The sequence below is a fragment of the Gopherus flavomarginatus genome, chromosome 1 (assembly GCF_025201925.1).
Source record: "Gopherus flavomarginatus isolate rGopFla2 chromosome 1, rGopFla2.mat.asm, whole genome shotgun sequence".
NCBI classification, from domain to species: domain Eukaryota; kingdom Metazoa; phylum Chordata; order Testudines; family Testudinidae; genus Gopherus; species Gopherus flavomarginatus.
The window spans coordinates 219,055,784-219,078,655 of NC_066617.1; the positions used below are offsets into that span (position 1 = coordinate 219,055,784).

General features: G+C 41.0%; 1 protein-coding gene across 11 annotated transcripts in view; it reads left to right on the plus strand.

Moving 5' to 3' along the window:
- Positions 1 to 22,872, plus strand: part of DMD (dystrophin) — a 2,125,007-nt gene that overhangs the window by 879,826 nt on the left and 1,222,309 nt on the right. For all 11 annotated transcript variants that reach the window (XM_050936430.1, XM_050936437.1, XM_050936440.1 and 8 more), the window contains 4 exons: positions 13,325 to 13,470; positions 14,435 to 14,647; positions 18,211 to 18,324; positions 20,368 to 20,523. In XM_050936430.1, the coding sequence (XP_050792387.1) occupies positions 13,325 to 13,470; positions 14,435 to 14,647; positions 18,211 to 18,324; positions 20,368 to 20,523 (629 nt within the window). The remainder of the gene's footprint in view (positions 1 to 13,324; positions 13,471 to 14,434; positions 14,648 to 18,210; positions 18,325 to 20,367; positions 20,524 to 22,872) is intronic.

Genomic DNA, 22,872 nt, shown 5'->3' on the forward strand with positions numbered 1-22,872 from the left:
CTGATTAAAGATATCGAGTATTCCAGTAATAATCAGTAATGTGTGCACACACACACAGAATTCATACATTTTCTTTATTCTGTATAACAGAAAATATCTGCATTTCATTGTGAGATTAGATATTTACACCTCTTGTTTGCATAAATTCTTCCTGGTTAATTTATTTTGTAGATTAAATTTTCTGAGTTGTGAATAGCCTTTGGCAGCCCTAGCAACAGCAGTGCTTGTGTCTTCACTTTAGTTGATTAGTATCCCAAATGTGATAAACAAGGCATTGTTTGATTCAACATTAGGTTTTGTTAAATTCCTTTGTCTCTTGGTAGCTGAGGATCACTATGTTTTGGAGAGAGCAGAAATCTTTATTTTCCAGCTATGTGAGTTTTTTGTTTTGGGTTTTTTTTTTGCTTTTGTTTTTGTTTGTTTGTTTGGGGGGTGGGGAGTACTTGGCCAGGACACTGATCTATGTGGAGGGTAATTTGCAGCTAGTTTCATTATTATCTTGCTCAAGAAGGAGAGGTTGGACAGTGAGATTTACTTATCTTGAACTATATAAGATCTGTTTAGTCAAGAGAGGAGGTGTCTTGGGAGTAGTATTTAATGCTTTGAGGGTGGTTGACAGGTTCCCTTAATCCAAGTTGGCTGACAAATTCTGACCGCAGGGGAGCTAAAGTATTCCCTGATATCTTTCATCAGCTGTGATTGGCATAGATCTGAATAACAAGTCCTAAGTGATTCTTTCTAGTGCTTCCTGAATATCTTGCTCTATGACCACTGAATTTTTTGATGGGGCATTTTTTCCAACCTTGTCTCAGTATACTGTTGTCTAAACGGGGCATTGAGCTACAGGTGGTCTTCATTGAGAAATGTGTCAGTTCCTCACATTGAGGGAAGCTGCTCTCTGGGGTGGCATAGCAGAAGGTGATCTGCATTGACAAAGGGATTCATGGCTCAGAAAAGTTCTTCATAATGACATTTAGCATGTGGGATGGTAGCAGAGAAGAATTTCAGCTTGGAGGAGGCAAAAGTAAGGTTACATTCCTGACGTTCCTTTTTGCGGTCTCCTACTCTTCACAAATACAGTGCTTCTTCCTTCCTATGGTGATCCCAGTTCGGAAAGTGGATTTGTAGAAATGTCCTTGTGAGGTTCCAACCATATTTCCATCAGGAATTTTCACGTCAAATCTATTCAATTTACAATTCCAAAAGATATTTTTTTCTAAGTGCCCAATTTGCAAACCCAGTCTGAAATTTGAAAGTTAAACTGGTTTCTTTCTGGATTACTTACACTTGTTAACCTGAGAAATGTTAAGGAAAAAATCCTTACCCTGCACAGACAACTGTGTCCATCAAACTAGGATTAAAACATAGTCATCCAAGTGGGAAGAACATGATCTATACCTGTAAACTCAAGGACCCAGCTAAATTCCATAGTATCTTCAAAGAATCCATACCAAACAGAATAGCCTAGGAAAAATCTGTTGAGACGCGCCGAGTAGCAACTGAGATTCTTGTAACCAGAGCTTATATAAAACTCTGTTGCTTATGCATGGGAAGGAACAGAATCTATTTGATTCCTCCATAGCTACATTGTATCCACCATGCTAATAACAAGAACAAGTGGTAAGCATGCTTGTTTGAACGGAGATACGTTTGTACTCAAGGTACAGAATTGTTGAATACTAATGATAACACTTAGATCACATATAGCCCTTCTCAGCCATAGACTAAAAAAGTGCCAGCTCTACACTGATATTTTTTCGAAGTAGAACTGCACTAAAAAAAAATACACTCCTCCTCTCACATATCTGATGGTTGGTTTGTCAATGCACCAAAAAAGAGCATAAAACGAAAACCTGAAAGCGAGTCTCAAATCTGTTTTGTTTTGTTTTTTGTCCCCCCCCCCTCCCCGCCTTAAGCAAGTGGCTCATTCGTACCATGGTATGGTACCTTTGTTAGATAAACTGCAAATGAAGGGCCATATAGTTAGTTATGATGATGGATCTTTTTAGTAGCATGCATGTTACCCTTTCTTCTTCCTTTTCAAAAGAAAACATTTGGAATGTTTTCACTTCCTCAGTCATTTTGAGCTGATTTGCTTTCTTCCCTCTACCCCCATCTCCCACCATATCCTTTTTCAGGATATTCCACCATTTCCCCTGGTAGCCAGTGTGAATCCAGTAACTTCAACAACTGCTGTATCCAAGAGTTCATGCAACTGGCTATCTCAGTATAGCTCCCCAAGACTATGCAAAAAACAGTCACCACAATAAGATCAACATTTTGGTTTTCCTCCTTTCATGTTTTTCTTTATTTAAAGAATGTTCTAAACCTTGAACATTTCACAGTCTTGCATAAGATTCTGTAATTTAGAGATTGAATTTGCACAAAATGACACAGAATCCTATGATAAATATTGTTTTTTTTTTCAGAATGAACATTGTCTATTTAAAAATAAAGTGCTGTGTCTTATGAATCATGCACATGCAAATTATATTTGAGTCCCCAAGCAGATATAGGCTATGCATTATTTTTAAAAACACTTCTTTTTCTTCAATTAATATAAAATATTCCTTTGAATTGGCTTTTTGGAGGGTTTTTTTTGCTAGTTCTGTATTTTTTTTTTTTTAAAAATCTGCTTCCAAAGATGTCATTTGTGGTTCAACAGAGTTTTAATAAGCAGCACAGATGTAATTTCATTTTTATTAGGCTATATATTCTCATATTAGTGTTTCCCCTTTAAAAAAGAAACAAGTTATCTATAGAATTAATCTTTATTGGATATTGTCCTTTCCTGTATGTCCAATTTATCTTCCCCTCCTACCTTCCCCCTCCCTCAATGATAAATGAAAATTAAAATTTATGGGTGGGGGGAATTCATGTAATATCATCTAATAAAACAATTGAATCATTTTTTATTATATTTGTTCATTAATTCTTATAAGACTGGTAAAACCCTGCCTGTACCATTTCTTTTAACAAGAAGATAAATCAGAGAAAAGGAATTGTTAAAGCACTTTCAGAGCATTGATGATGTTCCCTGACAATATTATGGAAGATTCTAAAAGGTTGCACTTTGATGGTTTCTGATGACATGGAGGGGAAAAGGGGTTGGGGGGGAACCCATAGCTCTTATCGGTATAAGAAGAAAAGCAGAAAAGCTTCTCAAAGGTTGGACTTTGATGATCAGCTTCAAGGATAAGTATGACAAAATAAGTGAAAGGAAGAAAGTATGTTCCTAGGAAAGGAGTTGTGAGGAAAAGTATGGTAGTTCATATGATTTTAAAAAACTTGGGTGATCAGTCATGGTTGCTATTTTATGCCTTTTTTAGTGCAGATTTATGAGATTCAAGGTAGTTCATTCATTACAGGAAACAATTGTATCAGTTGAAATGATTCCATTGATTCAAATTTGCTGCTTGTCTTCTACAGCAACACTGAGCTGATGAATGGTGAATTTACCCTGATTATAGGGGGAACAAGTAGATAGGGTGTGTGTATGGAGAATGTACGCTGGCCTGACTGAGACTGGAATAAAATCTGTCCTACTTAATTTCAGGTGATGGAAAAGAAATCTGTTTAATAAGTATATGGGGGGAAAGGGAGAACTGTTTTCAAATGTTGCAGTATTTTTTTCTGCTTGCTAAAATAAATAGATGGCTATTTTTGTCTTAATGAATTTCTCAGTCTGAGCTTACTATTGTCCTTTTTCTTGGCATTTTTTACAGCCCTCACTGCCACTGAGTGCTTTGATGAATTGAGGCCCAAACTGATTTTCCCCATGCTCACACAGGAAATCTGTGGCAAAACTGTGAATTGATTACCCAAATCCTTGTCCCACGTCTTAACCAAAAGGACCATCTATCCTTTCTTTGCCACAAAGTAAAAATGTAGATATAATATTTCCCAAGAATTTAAGAAATCAAAGTAAAATATCACTATATATATTGACCCAAAAATGAAGTCCTAGATCAAGTCCACTGTAGGTGGCATCTGATAAGGCTTTGTATAAATGGGGTGTTTCTCTTTTTAAAACTTCAGGCCCAAAATTTGAGTTCACAGAGATTGTTCCGCTTTTAAAGAAAGGGATAAAGCTTTTCTTCAACTAAACAAATAGTTTTAGGTATTTCTTATTGAAGGGAAATTTTGTCAACATTTCAATTATATTCAGTGATTGCCTTCAAATAAACCAAATTTCCTACTAAAATTAAGGGTAATCTGCTCAGGACACATAGGTGAATGAAAAATAGGCACAGTGATGGAGTTAATCATCAGGGCAGAACTTTATTAACTTAACAATAGGGAGGGGTCCTATCTGCACACCCTCTTTCATAAATCTGTCATTTAATTGAGTCTAGTTTGACATTACAGCATACACACTATATAATAACTTTGGGTGGAGGCTCTGTCTAACCCTTAGGACATAGCTCACTTCTGAATCCTCATACTCTCTCATTTGTGAGAAGGGTTAGAGGGTATTCAGAGGGCCCTCAGTCTGTGAAGTCTTCAGGTCTGCCCTTCTTAAAGGCAAAAGTCTCCCAGTATGTCCCAGTTCTTATTTACCTCAGGAATCTGGTTCTGTCGCTGTTATCTGCCTGGGCTTCCAGCGGCAAGTTGCAATGGACTAATCTTCCTAGAATCCTCCTAGCATTAAAATTCCTACTCTTCATTATTTTAACTTAAACGTTGCTTCCTTAAGGCTGCAAGAAAGGTGGAAAAAACTCTGTGAATCCCTGCCAATTTGGTCCAACAGGGGAAAAAATCCTTCCTGATCCCAAAATAGGTTATTAGTCATACCCACAGCACTCTGGAAATGCAGCTGACTATCAGGGAGGCTGAGCAGGGCAGTAATAGTGGCAAAATGGCCCCCAGATGCCTAGAAAGACTTTGACTCTCATGGCCCCTTCCTCTCCCCAAATAAATCAAGTCTCTTAATTCCCCAGTCCTGGCTGTCCAATAACTTGTAGAGAAACCCCACTCCCAGGCACTCTCCTATGTCCACTATGAGGCACAAAAGCTCAGTTTCTACATGACTAGGCATAAGCTCTCCCCTCTATCTCCTAGGAGTTGCTCATCACCAGCTGGTGTGACCAAACTTCCCTTTGCTGAGATAGGAAGGGGCATTTGTATCTTAGGAAATAATGCAACATTTTTGTGCTACTGTTGGAGGAACTGCTTTCTAGTGTCTGAGGCTGAGGGTCATTAACTTAATTCTTCCTTCTGGGTAATGTTTCATTATGGTCCTGTCACTAGACCAATGATTCTACTGCAGAGATACTCTGTTTTCCTGACTTCTGTCCATGCAGTTTTTATGATGGAGCAGAACTCATACTCGAGCACATCTATATCTGTAAAAGCAGCAAAGAGTCCTGTGGATTAAACAAAGGCTGTGAATGGCTTGCCAACTACAAAACCAGTTTCTCCTCCCTTGGTTTTCACACCTCAACTGCTAGACGAGGGCCTCATCCTCCCTGATTGAACTAACCTCGTTACCTCCAGCCTGCTTCTTGCTTGCATATATATACCTGCCCCTGGACATTTCTGCTACATGCAACCAACGAAGTGGGTATTCACCCACGAAAGCTCATGCTCCAAAACGTCTGTTAGTCTATAAGGTGTCACAGGACTCTTTGCTGCTTTTACAGATCCAGACTAACAAGGCTACCCCTCTGATCTATATCTGTGTTTATCATGTGGGCTTTAATGCACATATTGATGGTATTGACTCCTGGAATTGCAGTGTCCTGCAACTGAGAAGATATGAGTGTGTGTGTGTGTGTGTGTGTGTGTGTGTGTGTGTATACACACACACACGCACACATTTATCTCTGTTTGCCATTTCGCCATGGTCATGAGGTGGGTCCTGGCTGGAATGCCCCCTGTGGCACACTTAGGGCACAACAGTGTGACTGCCACAGTTTTCCTCTTTATTCACCTATGCAAAGTAGTGTTGTCACCTTCAGCAGCTAATTCAAGCCCATTTTAAATGCCACAGTCCACACTAAAGTCCACTTCGTAGTAAAAACAGTTCCTGTTCAACCCCAAAATAACGCAATGCAGCAATTTTTCAATCTTATTCAAAAGTCACCATTCCCAGATCACCCACCCAACAGTCATTAGCCACTTACTCTCAGTTCCTTTAGCTCCTGTTCCAGGACCCCGCATTCCAGGTCTTCCACCTGAGAGTTCCAAGACCCACTTCTCTCCACAATTCTTCTCCCACAGCCCCAGGTCAGATCACCCTGCAGTGTTTCTCTCGGACAGGCCTCTCTCCCTGTAAGTGTGCCTGCTCCTGGGATCCACCCTCCAGCATCAAACTCTTGTTATGGTCTCAGCATCTCCCAACCAGGCTGGTTCTTCCCCTTCTTCATAGAGGCTTCTGTACACACTGTCCTTTTACTCTGCAGTGGTTCCTCAGTCCTCCCCATCAGCTTTTTGCTTTTCCCAATGGCTCAGTGTACCAGCTGTCCACCTCTGCTTCTTTTGCTGCTGCTCCTCCCACTTCTGCCCCTCCCCCACATCTCTCCTTTCCTCTTCAGGCAGCTCTCACTTGCCCATTTTCCTCTCTGTATCAGTGCTTTCAGGTAGCTCTGGATTGCCAAGTTTCTCTCCCCTCAGTTGCAATGAGTTAATGAGTCACACGTGCACTGGTCCTGTTCCCTCTTGAAGGGCCAGTGTCACCCTGTGATAGCCATCATGACAGCAGGTGTTTGGTAGAGCACTCCAAAATCCTGAATCTTGCAATGATTTCCTGACAACATCATGGGTAGTTCTGCCATTGATCAAGACAGTTCAGACTGACATCAAGACTCTGGGGCAGACCCTGGCCTCGATTCTGCTGACTGATAGGGATGTGGAATGCCAATACTTTGTCCCTTCCAAGGACTACGCATATCTTTCTCACACCCGCAGCCATGCTTTCTGGTCATGTTAGCAGTTAATGAGAAAGAGTTACAGGAACAGCTCCCAAATCTAAGGAGGCCTTACTGGAAATCCTGGGAGGTGGGTGGGTACAATCCACCACCCAGACCTCTAGTCCCTCCACTTCATGGCCTGGGAACTTCATGGTTAAACCCCATGAAGCTCCTATGCTAGGAGACAGTAAGGGAGATTCTACTTGGCAGTAGGAAACCCTCCACCTAGCGGAAGAGTTGCTGGCGGGCCCAGCAACACACACCTCCACTCCAGATGTCCATACCACTCATCCTGGAATACCTTATACATCTCAAACAGCAAGGACTAGCAGTGCCATCCACTAAAGTGCACCTAGCTGCTGGGGCCTTCCATCTGGGACGGTCTGGACATATTCGCTAACCCCATGGTAAGGCATTTCCTCTAGGGCCTGGAACATCTATTTCCACAGATTAGACAGCCTGTTCTCACATGGGACCTTAACCTGGTCTTCTCCAGGCTAATGGGGCCCCTTTTGAACCCCTGGCGACTTTTACCCTGCTCTGTTTGGTGGCTTTCATGGTCACCATCACATCAGCCAGGCAGATGTCTGAGCTAAAGGCTCTGACCTCTGACCCACCCTACACTGTCTTCCACACGGACAAGGTGCAGTTCAGGCATCACTCAGTCTTCCTTCCCAAGGTAGTGTCATAATTCTACACTAGTCAAGACATTTTTCTACCGGTCTTCTACCCTAAGCCTCTCACCAGTACCCAAGAGCAGAGCTTGCACTCACTGGATGTTCGAAGAGTGCTAGCATTCTACATCGAGCGCATCAAGCTATTCAGGAAGTCGAACCAGCTGTTCGTGGTGGTGGCAGACCAGCTGAAAGAACTCCTGGTCTCATCTCAAAGAATATCTTCCTTGATCACAGCCTGCATCCACACATGTTACGAGCTGGCCAAGGTCCCAGGCACAACTCTTATGGCACATTCCACAAGGGCACAAGCCTTGTCAGCTGCATTCCTGGCCCAGGTCCCGATACAAGAGATTTGCAGGGCAGAAACTTGGTCATCAGTGCATACATTTACCTCTCACTATGCTATCTCCTGATACGCCAGAGATGATGCAGCATTCGGCAGGATGGTACTCCAATCAGTGATTCCTTAACTTTGACTCCACCTCTGGGGTAGGGCTTGGGTGTCACCTGATTGGAATCAATGTGAACAAGCACTTGAAGAAAAAATGGTTACTAACCTTCTCATAACTGTTCTTGAGATGTGTGCAAGCTGACCTTATCTGTGAAGACTAAGGCAAAAAAAAGCATTGAGTACTTCAGCTTTTCCCACATCATCTGTCTCTAGGTTCCCTCCCCCATTCATTAAGGGTCCCATACTTTCCCTGACCTTCTTCTTGTTGCTAACATAGCTGTAGAAACCCTTCTTGTTACTCTTCACAACCCTTGCTAGCTGCAATTCCAGTTGTGTTTGGCCTTTCTGATTACACTCTTGCATGCTCGAACAATATTTATACACTCCTCCGTAATCATCTGACCAAGTTTCCACTTCATGTAAGCTTCCTTTTTGTGTTTAAGCTCATCAAAGATTTCCCTGTTAAGCCAAGCTGGTTGCCTGCCATATTTGCTATTCTTTCTCCATATCAGGATGGTTTGTTCCTGCACCCTCAATAAGGCTTCTTTAAAATACAGCAGCTTTCCTGGACTCCTTTCCCCCTCATATTAGCCTCCCAAGGGATCCTGGCCATCAGTTCCCTAAGAGAGTTATAGTCTCCCTTTCTGAAGTCCAGAGTCCATATTTTGCTACTCTCCTTTCTTCCTTTTGTGAGAATCCTGAACTGAACCATCTCATGGTCACTACTGCCCAGGTTGCCACCCAATTCTACTTCCCTTACCAGTTCTTCCCTGTTTGTAAGCAGCAGGTGAAGAGAACAGCCTCTGGTTGGTTCCTCCAATAGTTGCACTAGGAAGTTGTCCCGAGCACTCTCTAAAAACTTCCTGTATTGTCTGTGCACTGCTGTATTGCTCTCCCAGCAGATGTCAGGGTGATTGAAGCCCCCTCATGAGAACCAGGGCCTGTGTTCTGGAAACCTCAGTTAATTGTCTGAAGAAAGACTCATCTACCTCATCCTCCTGGTCTGGTAGTCCATAGCACATGCCCATGACATCACCCTTGTTGCTCTCAACCAGCTTTTCTCCAGTTTGATACTGGAGCTCTGAGCAATCATACCACCCTCTTACATACAGTGCAACTCCTCCACCTTTCCTCCCCTGCCTGTCCTTCCTGAACAGTTTATAACCATCCATGACAGTACTCCAGTCACGTGAGCTACCCCATCAAGTCTCTGTTATTCCAATCACATCATGGTTCTTTGACTGTGCGAGGACTTGCAATTCTTTCTGCTTGTTTCCGAGGCTTCTTGCATTCATGTACATGCACCTAAGATAACTAGCTAATTGCCCTACTTTCTCAGTATGAATCAGGAGGCCCCCCCATTGCACCCTCCTTGTGTTTCCTCCCAGTATCCCACGTCCTCACTTATCTCACTGTCTCCTGGTGAACCTAGTTTAAAGCTGTCCTCACTAGGTTAGCAAGCCTGCCTGCGAAGATGCTCTTCCCTCTCTTTGTTAGGTGGATCCCATCTCTTCCTAGCAATCCTTCTTCGGAGAACAACATCCCATGGTCGAAGAATCCAAAGTCCTCTCTCTGACTCCACCTGCATAACCACGCATTTACCTCCGCATTTTGACAGGCCCTACCTGGACCTTTTCCTTCAACAGGGAGGATGGACGAAAACACAACTTGCACCTCAAACTCCTTTATCTTTCTTCCCAGAGCCACATAGTCTGCAGTGACCCACTCAAGGTCATTCTTGGAGTATCATTGGTGCCCACGTGGAGAAGTAGGAAGGGGTAGCGGTCCAAGGGCTTGATCAGTCTCAGCAGACACTCCGTCTCATTCTGAATTCTAGCTCCAGGCAAGCAGCACACTTCAAGTTTCTCAGTCTGGTCAGCAGATGGATGACTCTGTCCCCCTTGGGAGGGAGTCCCCGACCACCACCCATTTCCTCCTCCTGGGAATGGTGGTCATGGAACCCCCATCCATAGGACAATGCATCTCATACCTTCTGGTTGATGGGGTCTCCTTCTGATCCCTTTCCTCAGATGGCTCTTCCAAATAATTCTCCGCAGTAGTACCTGTGCAGAGAGCCTGAAAACGATCAGTCACCTTTGGTAACTGTACCAAATAATAATAGTGGTTATTATTCCCTTTAGGCAGAAATCAAAAAAATGTCCAACAGAGCAGGGTTCACATGTGAAAACAAGAACCTTTAAAAAAGGAAAATCTATTATTCCTGAAGTACTGAGATATAGTATAGTACTGAAAAAAATATTTATTATGGATAAAAGTGAAAACTACTGCAAAAGTACATCGTATAGCTGAAAGTGGTATGGAAAAAATGAAATGGAATTTACATTGTTCCAGTGAAATGAAAAGTGGCTTTTGAAAAGCAATATTTAATATGTAAATCAGTCTGCCACTGGCTATTTAAAATTTGTATCTTTTTGATCCTGTATGAATTTTTATTTAGCTCTCTGAATAGTGTGAAACATAATTAATTTAAAATGCAGAAAACTGCTAGCTATATTTGTACGACTTTTAAATTATTTCTGGCAGCGTTTTCAAAATAAAAGACTTTTGTAGAGCCTGTTCTAACAACAATGCTAATATGTTTCCATCCAGTTCTGAGATCTGTTCCAGAAGTATTCCTATATATATATAGATACCTGCAACAAACTGTACACATTTCACTAAAGGTATTCTTGTGCAAAAAGCATTTCTCACCAAGTTTATTTTCCAACATGGCTAACCAAACTTTCTGGCCAGGACCCTTCAGAGTGCTCAAGGTGTTTGGTTTCTTTGTCTCCTCAAGTGAAGGATGCCAAAATGGCTTTTTCTTTCTGTTTAGAGCTTCTGAAAATTAATTGACTATGCTTCAAGAGGCAGGAAGGTTTCCTGTGGGTGTAATCTCTATCCCCCATCAAGATTAGGTGGTCATCTTTCCCCACTTGCCTTCCTGATGGCTTTGTGTACCTTGCATATAAATATGCTTTTCTTTGTCTTTGGTCTCACCTTGCTCAGCTTACATCAGAGACACATTCAAGCAAATGGAATCACATTCCTTTGTCTGAAACAGGCGTGGCTTAGGCACTGTTTGCCAAATGCATTTTCAGAACACATTTTCAGCACTTTTTTATAAAGTCCTTTGTGGGTTTACCATACATACAGCGACAAGAATATTAATGATCAGTGAGTAATTAGTTTTCCAGTGATATATTACATACCACCTTTTCAGTATTTAACATGACAACAGTGTGCCAGCTGACTTTGGGATGATCTTAGGGTCACATTCGTCCAAGCACTGCCTCCCCATGTACACTGCTAGCACTACAGTGTTCCACTCCTGGAGCCCTCCCTCTGCTGCAGGGAAAGAGTCCAGGAGAGGGGGATGGGCCTGGCAGGAAATCTGATTTGAAAAGACTAATTTAATGGACACACTGTCATGAATGGAGAAAAGCAGGAAGAATTCCCTCTCCAGTGTTTTCCAGGTCAGATGTTAGGGGAAACTGGAATTTTGGATGGAGAAAGTATGCTACAAGAAAGCAACACTTGTCCCTCACAACTGCAAGCACTTTTTCACACAAATCCACTGTTACCGGTCATGATGGCCAAGATTTTTAAAAGCAAAAAGTGATTTTAGGTGCCCCAATTTCTGGGTGTCCAACTAGAGATAGCTTACAGGCATCTGATTTTCAGAGGGTGGGTGCTCAGTCAGGGCCGGTGCAAGGATGTTTCGCGCCCTAGGTGAAACTTCCACCTTGTGCCTCCCCTACCCGCGCCCCCACCCTCAGGTGCCTCCCCCCATAGCAGCTCCCTCCCTCCGCCTTGAGGCACCCCCTTGGCGGCAGCTCCCCACCCTCCGCCCTGAGGCACCCCCCCACCCAGCTTACCCCTGCTCTGTGCATGAGCACGCCGTCACTCCTTCACTTCTCCCACCACCCAGGCTTGCGGCGCCTAAGCTGATTGGCGCCACAAGCTTGGGAGGCAGGAGAAGTGAAGTAGCCATGGCGTGCTCAGGGAAGAGGCGGGGCAGGAGTGAGCTGGGGCGGGGAGTTCCCCTGTGTGCGGCCCCCCTCCCCCTTACTTGCTGCAGGCAGCCCTCCCCGTGCTCCCCTGCCCCAGCTCCCTCCGCCTAAATGCCGGCTGCGACCGGGCTTCCAAAGATCGGTCGCCGTGGTCGCTGCCGAAGAATATGGTACCCCCCAAATCCCAGCACCCTAGGCGACTGCCTAGGTCACTTAAATGGTTGCACCAGTCCTGTGCTCAGTGCTTTCTGAAAATCAAGCCCCTTTAAGCAATCACAAGCCAAGCACCGCAAAGTTGAGGCACTCAGAATCACTGATCGCGTCTCAAAATCTTGGTCAAATTGTGTTCACTGCTTTATTAGAGTGTAATCAAGATGGCAGTGAAAATCTTGTGCAAGTACAAACTGTTAGTTCTGGATTTTGTAAAACTTTGAAACATTTTTTCTAAAATATCTTTTTGAAGACATGCACAATGCAGATATAATAGAGGTACAATAGTTTTGTGGCATTTTTAGTTTGTTAATATGGTGTGGCAGAAATTGAAAAATATTTTATTCGTGTGTGACTTCGCAATGACTGCAGTGCAAGCTCTGGTGGAAGGCAGAAGGGAGCAACTCTACTTATGAGATGCTCATGTCTATGCCAGATGCTATCTATTTAAGACATCTGTAATGTCAGTTTAATGGGCACAGTCCAATAAAATTCAGCCTGAATTTCTCTTTTACACTAATGTTATAAGCTTTTAACAGCTGTCCTAAGCAGAACATTTTACCTTAACAGATATGCTAGACACATTAACATGAGCCATAAAATGGTGATGCCACTTCCTACAGCAGTTCTAAAAGCAAACAATTGGTCCAAACAATAGAAAACAAGAGAAGATACAGTGTGGTCTGTCTGTCTGATATAAAAAATAGCCATGTTTAGGTATATTGTGCTGTAACGATCAGTACCATCCCACTCTGAAACTAAAGAGCCAAAACATATTAAGTAAAAAAAAAAGAAAGGTGGGGGGCAGTAAATAATACATATAAAGATGAATGCATAAATTATTCAAAATGTTTTGTCCTCCAATTCTTCTTTGAGTACATTTTTGAAAAGATCTAGTGGTGAAAATCTGTCCCTATTTAAGTCAGCTGCAAAACTCCAGCTTCAAGAGGGCCAAGTTTTTACCTACGACGTCTGAGTATCCTGACAATCACATACGATTCAGTTAAGAGAGAATGAAACATTTTAAATTTCTTCTCCTTTTTCTCCCTGCGTTTGGTGTAGATTTTGACAGTTTGCCTCCTGCACACTATAAGGAGACAATGAACACTATCCTTTTGTGGATCCAGCAGTCAGAGACCAAACTCTCCATACCTCAGGTTATTGTCACTGAATATGAGATCATGGAGCAGAGACTCAGGGAACTAAAGGTAAGTGTATGGACTGTGAAAAAGCCTTCTGATTGAAAAACACAAGAGGATGGAATGTCTGCTGGCCTAAATCATCATAACTCTATTGAAGTCAATGGAGCTATGACTATTTACAGCAGCTGATGATTTAGCCCAAAGACTATGGGTCGGGGGGGCTACTTACTGATATTGAAAAGTCTTCTGAATGTTATTGAAAAAAGCACCAAGTTTGGTATTTGCCAGTTGAAACAAATAATTAAGGTACTAAACAACTTTAGAGGAATAGCTTTTGCATCTCCCCATGAGAAACAAAATGTTCTCAGAGATATTTACAGTACTGAAGCAGGCATTCAGCTCATTGTAATGAATGTTTTCATGTATGCATTAGAAACTAGTGCTGTAAAAAATACAGAACATTTACTTCTCTCCATCCCAATCTGCAACTCCTGTCAAATTTCCAAGCAGAGACAGATGTGGGATGCGCTTTGCCAGTGGGCATAAAGCTTCTCTGCATGTGGACTTTTAGTATTGTTTTATTATCCGATGGCTAAAGAGCATTTTGCTGGATGCAACTGCCAATGAAAACATAGAAATGCAAAGCAGAAAATATCTGGTCTCCATGCTGATCAATATATTGATCAATGTACTGGTCAATCCTTAAAGGTAAGTGTATAGTAATCATTGGGGCCATAATAAATTATTTAATGGTGTATACAATGTCTCAATGAATTTAATTATCCATGTATTTATATCATCAAAATTAACAACTGAATGTATTTCTAATTGGCTGTTTTCTGAATAAGATTAAACTTTTACTTAAGTCATGATGAAGTGTGTAATTCTTTTCTTTTAAATTATTACAAGAATTGTTCAGCCATTTGCTCAATAATATTTTACTGCTTCTGGGGGCGGGGGGGCGGAAGTGTTCAAAATAGCTCAGTATGTTCCAAGTGAATTAATATAATGTTAATTTTTCATGTCACAGGCTTTGCAAAGTTCTCTACAGGAGCAACAAAATGGCCTAAAGTATCTTAGCACAACTGTGGAAGAGATGTCCAGAAAAGCCCCTGCAGAGGTCAGCCAGAAATATCGATCTGAAATTGAGGGGATCCTTAGCCGCTGGAAGAAGTTATCAGCTCAGCTGGTAGACCGTTGCCAAAAACTTGAGGACCTGATGACTAAGTTCCAGCTGTTTCAGGTTACTAGGGTTATCCCTCTTTCTCTCACATATACATACCCATCCATCTTCTGGTGTCCGGTAACATAACAATGTTTATATAGGTGTGCATTTTTATATATTTCTGCAAAAGTTAATTCTTGAAGTAAAACAAGATAGAAGGGAGGAGTCTCAAGTCAATCCATGTGTGCGATTCTTGTATTGCAATGGGTATTTGTATCAGAATAAAGGCACTTCAAAAATTCTAAACCTTTGGCAGGTACTAAGGTGTTGATTGACTGATAGCAATGATGTTCCATTTGATAGATTAGTATAAGAGTGAAGTCCTCACCCCACTAAAATCAATGGAAGCTTTGGTATTGACTTCAATGAGTCCAGGATTTCACTCAGAATTCTTACCATTTGCCTGTTTTCGCTTGTGTTGAAAACAATGACAAAACTCCTGTTGATTTCAGCGAGAATAAAGTCAGGCCCCCAACACTGTAATCCTTCTAACACTTTTGCATGCAACTCTAACCATTTTGATTTCAATGGATTACTTTCGTCGTCATTATCATTGTTACTTCTATTATGGTAGAAAAATCAAGGATCTGGGCCCCATTGTACTATGCACATAGGTAAAATTATTTATATACAGATTTGCAGGAGTAGAGCCATAGATTGTTTTCTTCATGGTAGAGATCTTATGTAGACACTAGTTGGCAAGTCATCTGACACACTGTTGGTGCTCACCAAATGAAGAACAAGATTGGGGGAAACCTGGACAAACAAATATTGTAATATGTCATTCATGTCTCAATTTTTAATATATTTCTGTTCCATTTGTATATAATCCTAAAGCACATTTTTTTCAAATTGATTCTGATTAACCAGGCACCAAAATTCTGAAAGTATTCTGCAGAAAGTATTTTGACATTTTTATTCTATCCTCCTTCCATATAAACAATCACTTAAGTACTCATAAAGGACAAGGGAATGAAAGTAACCCTGAAGTCTTTTTCAAGGTTGACCAGCACAATGTGAGTTGTTACATACAGTGCTCCATTTACAATATATGAATATTTCAGTCCCTGTCCTTGGTTTGTTTCAAGTAGAATTTGATTGTTGCTTTTGTGTTATGGATTATAGCAAAATAGGATTTTTTGAGTGAATTGAGACCACTGTTTCCTACTTAATCCAATACAATCATCTGGTCAAGAATAAATGTTCTGTTAGCAGGGTCATGGTTGGTCGTGTATCCCTGTTTCTGCAAAGAAAAACAAAGTAGAAAAATAATAAAATATTCATTCATCTGATTCTCTTTGATCATAGGGGAGTTTTGACCACAAAATAAATAAATAAATAAATAAATCATCATTAAGTAATGAACAGCATAGCAATTTAAGAAGACCCCCAAGAATCCTAAATTTGGTTTAATTGGTAGCACTTTGATTCCAAAAATAATGAATTTGGCAGTCCTAGCAAGACTTGAGTTTGTGTTAATTGCTAATATAATGAAATATTGGGAAGTACACTGTTTAAGATACTATCCTTTCCTTAAGAAATTTAAATTGTTTTTTTATTCATAACTGCTGGGTTTCTGGGTAGAAGTTTAGGAAGATACTATTGCCATTTTGAAAAAGACAAACCTCGGTGTCTTAAATAGCATTGCATTTCTCAGTAAAACACTTAGTTTTGGATAATATAATGTGCACTATTTCTGAGTGTGGATCACTGCACAACAAGTGTACAATTCATACAAAATTCATTGCTTGTATATCCCTCTAGTATACTCTGAGTGTTTAGTTAGCTTTGGTAGTGTCTTAGCTATTGCTTCCTAATGGCGTATATGATAGAGGTATATGTTCAAATCACTACTGAGAGCAGATAAAGCATATATTCATTTCAGAAAGTGATCCATTTATTTGATCTTCACTGTTTTTTAAGAGTAAGCTCTGTATCCTGGGTTAACAAAAGGAAATCTTCAAATTGGTCCTTTTCTCTTTAATGAAAAATGTTTAATACGTGCATGTTAAAATACTTAAATCTCATAATAAAATATGATTCTGGATTACTTTACTCCTTAACAACAAAAGTCCAGAAGAAATCACTTCATTCACTCTTTTGGTAATTTTGGTATTCATGACTTTTGTATCATTATTTTTTATTGATTCAATTGATTTTGCGAAGTAGCCTGGTGCTATAAAAATGACCAGCTGGTGCATTTTCTTTATGGGTTATCTGATATGTATATTTGAGCGTGATTTGAACAAATTTTGGGCACAATATTATTTAAATGAGAACTGTCTGCTTCAAAAATATAATAATTGAATTATTATGTTGTGTATAATGCTGAATGTGCATTTTACAGATGTTGGGAAAGAAATACTTTGAAGAAAAAAAGTGGTACTATTTGAGTGTTAATTTAGCAGCTCATCATTTGTATAACTTGATGATGATGATGCTCCTCCTTAGCTGACACATTAGCCTTTAATAAAGGGATAACATAAGCTTCTTCCTGACTCCCAAAGGCTAACCATTAGGTCTTAGAATTAGATTTCAAATGTGGTTGGATCAGGGGATAGGGAATCAGGATTCCTGGACTCTGTTCCTAGCTCTGGCACTGATTGATTATGTGACATTCAGAAACCAACTTAGAGTATGTCTACACTGAAGCTAGGAGTGTGCCTCCCTTTGCAAGTAGTCAGACACATGCTAACTCTGCTTGAGCTAGGACACTACAAATAGTAATGTAACTAGGGGTAGCATAGATGGTGGGTTGGACTAGCCACCTAAGTATGTACCCAGGGGATCTGGGCAAGTTTGTACTCAGGTGGCTAGCCCAAACTGCCACCTATGCTACCCCTGGCTACACTACTATTTTTAGTGTAGTAGCTTGAGCAGAGCTAGTGCATATCTGTCTACTCATTCTGCGAAGCGTTCTTCCAGCTGCAGTGTAGACCTGCTCTGTATCGATCTCCTCTACAGTTAACCTTGGAGTAAACATAGTACTACTTCCTTATTTTGCAAGGGGCAGTTTTTCTACATGGTGGCCTCTTAGTGAAATAAGATGGTAGTTTCTTACACTTTTTTAATAATTATGTAAAAGGAAACTTCAAGTGATGGTGAACCACAATTAAAGGACAATTTTAAATAGTTGGAGGCCCTTAGAAGTGGTGATATATAACTGAAAGGTGGTATTCTCGTTCTTCTTCTTGCTGTTTTGAAAAGAGGAAGGAAAGGGTTTTTGTATTCTTACCATTAACAAATCAGAGAAACAGAATCCAACCTGTTTATTCCTGAAAACAAGAAATGCTGAGACTAAAATGGCCTGCCTTGTGCAGAAGGTCAGACTAGATGATCATATTGGTCCCTTCTGACCTATGAGTCTATGAGTCTAAAATGATCAAAATACAGGCCAAATGGTGAAAGGCAACGTCCCCCGCCCCAAATTATTTGCTTGTTTGCATTGCTCAAAGTGCTGTGACCTTTTCCTAATTTTAGAATTATTCTGTTATGAAGTTTAGTGATAGTGCCATGATGAATTCCTATTATCACCAGTCAGTGCTTGTAGCATACAATAGAATGTTGTTTTTAACAAACAGAATGACACTAAAACCCTGAAGAAATGGATGGCTGAAGTGGATGCTTTTCTGAAGGAAGAGTGGCCTGCCCTCGGTGACTCAGAAGCGCTGGAAAAACAGCTTGAACAATGTACAGTAAGTAGTCCTTGTGTACTGGATTCTTTGTGTGTATGTGGCTGGGTGAGTGTTCAGAAGAAGAATCAACCCAAACTTTCGCCTACCTAGAAATAAATTTAAAACTGAATCTCTTGGTTTTGAAGGAAATACTGAAAAAAAAAAACCAGGAAGTTGAACATACAAAGGGAGTAACACGGGTGCTGTAATACTGTATCCTTGTGGTATGTCCAGACTGACAAAACAAGAACATTTGAAACATTGTGAGCTCCTTGGAGCAGGGGCCTCCCTTAAGTATTTGAAAAGTACCTGGCACTTGAATGAGTTCTACTGCAAATAAAATAAATAATAATCATAATATGGTGAGAGCATACTTTGCCCCCAAGTTATCATCTTTTTTTTCTTGTTGCCATTTTCTGGTAGTTTCTCATTTCAGGGAAGCAGGAGGCACAAAGTTGAGAGCCAGATTTGTGTTTCTTAGAGTGCTATAAATTCAGTGTAATTCCACTGGAGTCTATGAGCCCAAATTTGTAGCAAGTGTATAAAAATAACTCCTTTGGAAGTCAAAGACTTCATTAAAAAGCTGAAATTCTCATCGTTGTCCAAACTTTTCTTCTCCTCACCATCTCCATCATGTGAGAAGCTTTGCTGTCCTTCATGGCATTCTTAGTGATCTTTGATTAAATGTTCAAACTCAGACCAAATCTTGTCCCTTCTCACTTTATAACACTTCTGGAATCTGTTCCTTGTGCTTCCATTTCTGTTCTTCATTCCCACTTTCAAAGCCTTTGTTCATACCATGATCTCTTCTCAAGTCTCCCTTCTTTAAGCTGAAGAATATTCAGCAGCTGAAATTACCTTTTTCCTCTTGTGTTATGACTCTGGCACCCCCCCCCCCCTTCATGTCTCTTTTCTGGCTTTTTGTCTCTTTCTGCATAAAGTTCAATCTGCTCATTCTGGCATTTAAGTTGCTGCCTGAGTCTCCTGTCATGCTCAACTCACTACCTTTGCTGTTCTAACCTTTTCCCTCCCTTTCCTTCCTTCTACTCTTGCCTTCATGCCTGTTTTCACACTGCTCCCTTCACTTGTCTCACTGCCCTTCTTAAAAAGATGAAACATCCTTGTTTTCTTCTTCAAATGCCTCCTCAAAACCCATTTCCTTTGCCTTGTTGCCACTATTAACATTCTTTCCTATGCAGTCTATTCCTCACTTATCCTACCAGAGCCTGTAATGAAAAATGATCAGAATGTATATGATTTGATTCCTGTACGTGACCCAGTTTTTGTTTGTTTTAAACATAATCCCCTCTTTACTGTACTTTTGTTGTACTTTATGCTTTGTTCAATTTAGATTGTACAGTTTTGGGGAGCAGGAACCTTAATCCCACCTCTCTATTGAGGCTCTGCGCTGCTTCATGCAGAAACAGATAGAGATGGAAAAAGTAACTTTATGCCACTACAGATCCTAACAGATGACAATACAAAACTTCCATTGACTCCAGTGAAATCTGAATTAGAGCTGGTTAGAGGCTGAGCTAGTCTCTTGTGCAAATTTCAACAGCCTTGAATATACCCCTATGGGCAGATCCAGCAGCTGGGAATTGCCAGAGCAAAGCATCACACAAGCCTCCCTACAAGGATGTAAGATGGGTAGCATACAGCCACCTACAGGGGGATAATTCCTGTGATAGTCAAGGAATATGGCTTTACAAACCATTTGCACCACCAGAGTGGTGCAAAGGGACCGGATCATACTGAAGAATTGAGCCCCATGCCTCTTAAATATTATGCCATATTATAATTCTGTATAAATGTTATTTCTTTTTTTTCTTGCATAGAAAAGCTAATCATTTAAACTCATTTTAAGACTGTTCATCCTTCTACTCTGTATTTTGCATAATATTGTCTGTTAATTGTGGCCATTTCAACAGAGATCTGGAACAAACACACACATAGTAGCAGAATATTTTATGATCTTACTTTACTGGACAATTTTATAGAAATGGCATATCTGTAACAGCATCTGCATGCGTTATTTTCATAAATCTTCTACTATTCCTTTAGGCCTTAGTAAATGATATCCAGACAATCCAGCCCAGTTTGAACAGTATTAATGAGGTTGGGAAGAAAATGAAGAATGAAGCAGAGCCAGAATTTGCTTCCAGAATACAGACAGAACTAAAAGAACTCAATGATCAATGGGAACACATTTGCCAACAGGTACTGAGTCTCTTGCTGTGACTGGTTCTCTTTTAATTAACTTTCAAATTTCTCATTGGCATAATTCCTCCTCCTCTGTGCATAGCCAGTCAATGTGAGAAAGAATCTAGACATTTTTGGTTCAAGCTAATTAACCTTCCATTATACAAAATTTACCTAGCATGTACAAATATATGCAAAGTAGATATCTTAAACTATGCAATTTAGTCTAGCTGTACATCTTATTGCTGATGTAAAATTAGCTCTTTACAAAATAGACTTATTTTTCAAAAAGATTTCCATCTGTCAACATATAAACTTCTGCACTGAGTAAGTTTTTATTAAAACCATTCTTTTGCTTCTGATATTTTATTATACTGACTAGTAATTCTCAAGATCAAGTTCTTCTAGTTTTCAGAGTTCAGTACTTAGAATTATAACTGATATCCAGCCATCCATTTAAATTAGTGTTACAAGTGCCCACAAATGTAAAGGACAGCTGGTATATAGTACTGACCTGAAAGGATAAGTGTTTTATTTTGACTATGTTCATGGTGAACCAGTGATCTTTACTCACAAAGAAAACACATCAAACAGCTAGCAGTCGTCAATGTAAAGTTACCACTTTGTATAATATGACTGCTAATGGTATTACAAAGTATAGATCATCCTTTACAGCAGGCCTGCACAACTCGTAAAGCGGCGAGGGCCATATTACTCCAAAGAAAACAGCTGAGGGCCGAACCCCCCCCCGGCCCCATGGAAACACCCCCCAGCACCTCGCGGTCCCACAGAAACACCCTGCCCCAGCGCCGCCCAGCCCTGCTGAAACAAACCCTCCTTCCACAGCACTGTCCCACCAAAACAGCTGTTGGCCAAAAAGGAAGGTTGGGGGTGAGGAGGTGATACTTGATTTTAAATCAACCAGGGGCTCCCAGCTGAAGAGGTGGCTGGGAGCCCTCAGGGGCAAATTAAAGGGCCTGGGGCTCCAGAGGCTGGGGGAACCCGGAGCTTTGCTGGGCTGGGGCAGGGATTTAAAGGGCCCAGAGCTCCTGCTGCTGAGGGGAGCCTGAGCCCTTTAGATCCCAGCCCTCCAGCGGCCAGGATTCAAAGGGCTCTGGGCTGCCCGCGGCTGCAGGGAGCCCTGAGCCCTTTAAATCCCAGCTGCAGCTCTGGGCTGCCTGCAGCCACGGGGAGCCCTGTGCTCTTTAAATCTCAACCACAGCTGGGATTCAAAGGGCTCTGGGCTGCTCACAGCCATGGGGAGCCCAGAGCCCTTTAAATCTCAGCCACAGCTGGGATTCAAAGGGCTCTGGGCTGCTTGCAGCCATGGGGAGCCCAGAGCCCTTTAAATCTCAGCTGCGGCCAGGATTCAAAGGGCTCTGGGCTGCACACAGCCGCGGGGAGCCCTGAGCCCTTTAAATCTCAGCCACAGCTGGGATTCAAAGGGCTCTAGGCTGCCCGCAGAGCGCCGTGTGCGTGGGATTTAGAGTGCTCCCGCGGGCCGCACAGTGAGCCTCCGCGGGCTGCATGTTGTGCAGGCCTGCTTTACAGTGTACAGTATTGTATAATAGGTATTCTACTAATGTTTCACTTGTTTTAGCTTTAGTCCTGTTAAATCTGGATTATTTTAAGCTATTTTTGTTTGTGTACCCTTTAAAACAAGTCCCCATGTTTGCATATTAAAACTGTTGACCTTAGGAGGGTATGAAGTTTTCTAAACCTTTCTTAAAACACAGAAATACGATTGTTTTGTACTTTTTTGTTAATATTAAAATTGGCAATTTTTAATAAGTGATCTCTGTATTTAGTTAATTATAAATCATTCTCTGTGGATTGACCAATCAGAATCCATTCCTGCAAACTGAATAAAACATTCTTTCTTTGCTCTGGAGTGTCTTATATAAAGAAAACTAAAGAAAAATATTAATGATGATCCATTCTTTGAAGAATTTTAATGAATCCACTTCAGCATCTCTTGGCAGATCACTGCTTTCTTCTTACTTACAGTGGCAGAACTGTTCAGCTTTACACATCGCACGCCCTGAGAACGTCAGGTGATATTTTTGACCCGCCAAGAAATGCAAAAGCTTGTCCATGTATATCTCTCTCTCACTCTCAAGCTGCTTTTCTATAAAAAAGAATTTGAAAAATAATGTGACTATAGTGAGCAACCAGCCCAGGATTCTTTTTCAGTGTTATGCATTCTGAATGGTGACCTAAAACTCTACAGATTTCCATTACATACACTTTTAATGGTAGTTAAAATTAACACAAACCAAAGTACCTCAGGTTTTAAAATTAGATTCTGGCCCAGTATTGCCACTTGTCATACTTCACTTACCCACGCTTCTGAGAGTGAACCATACA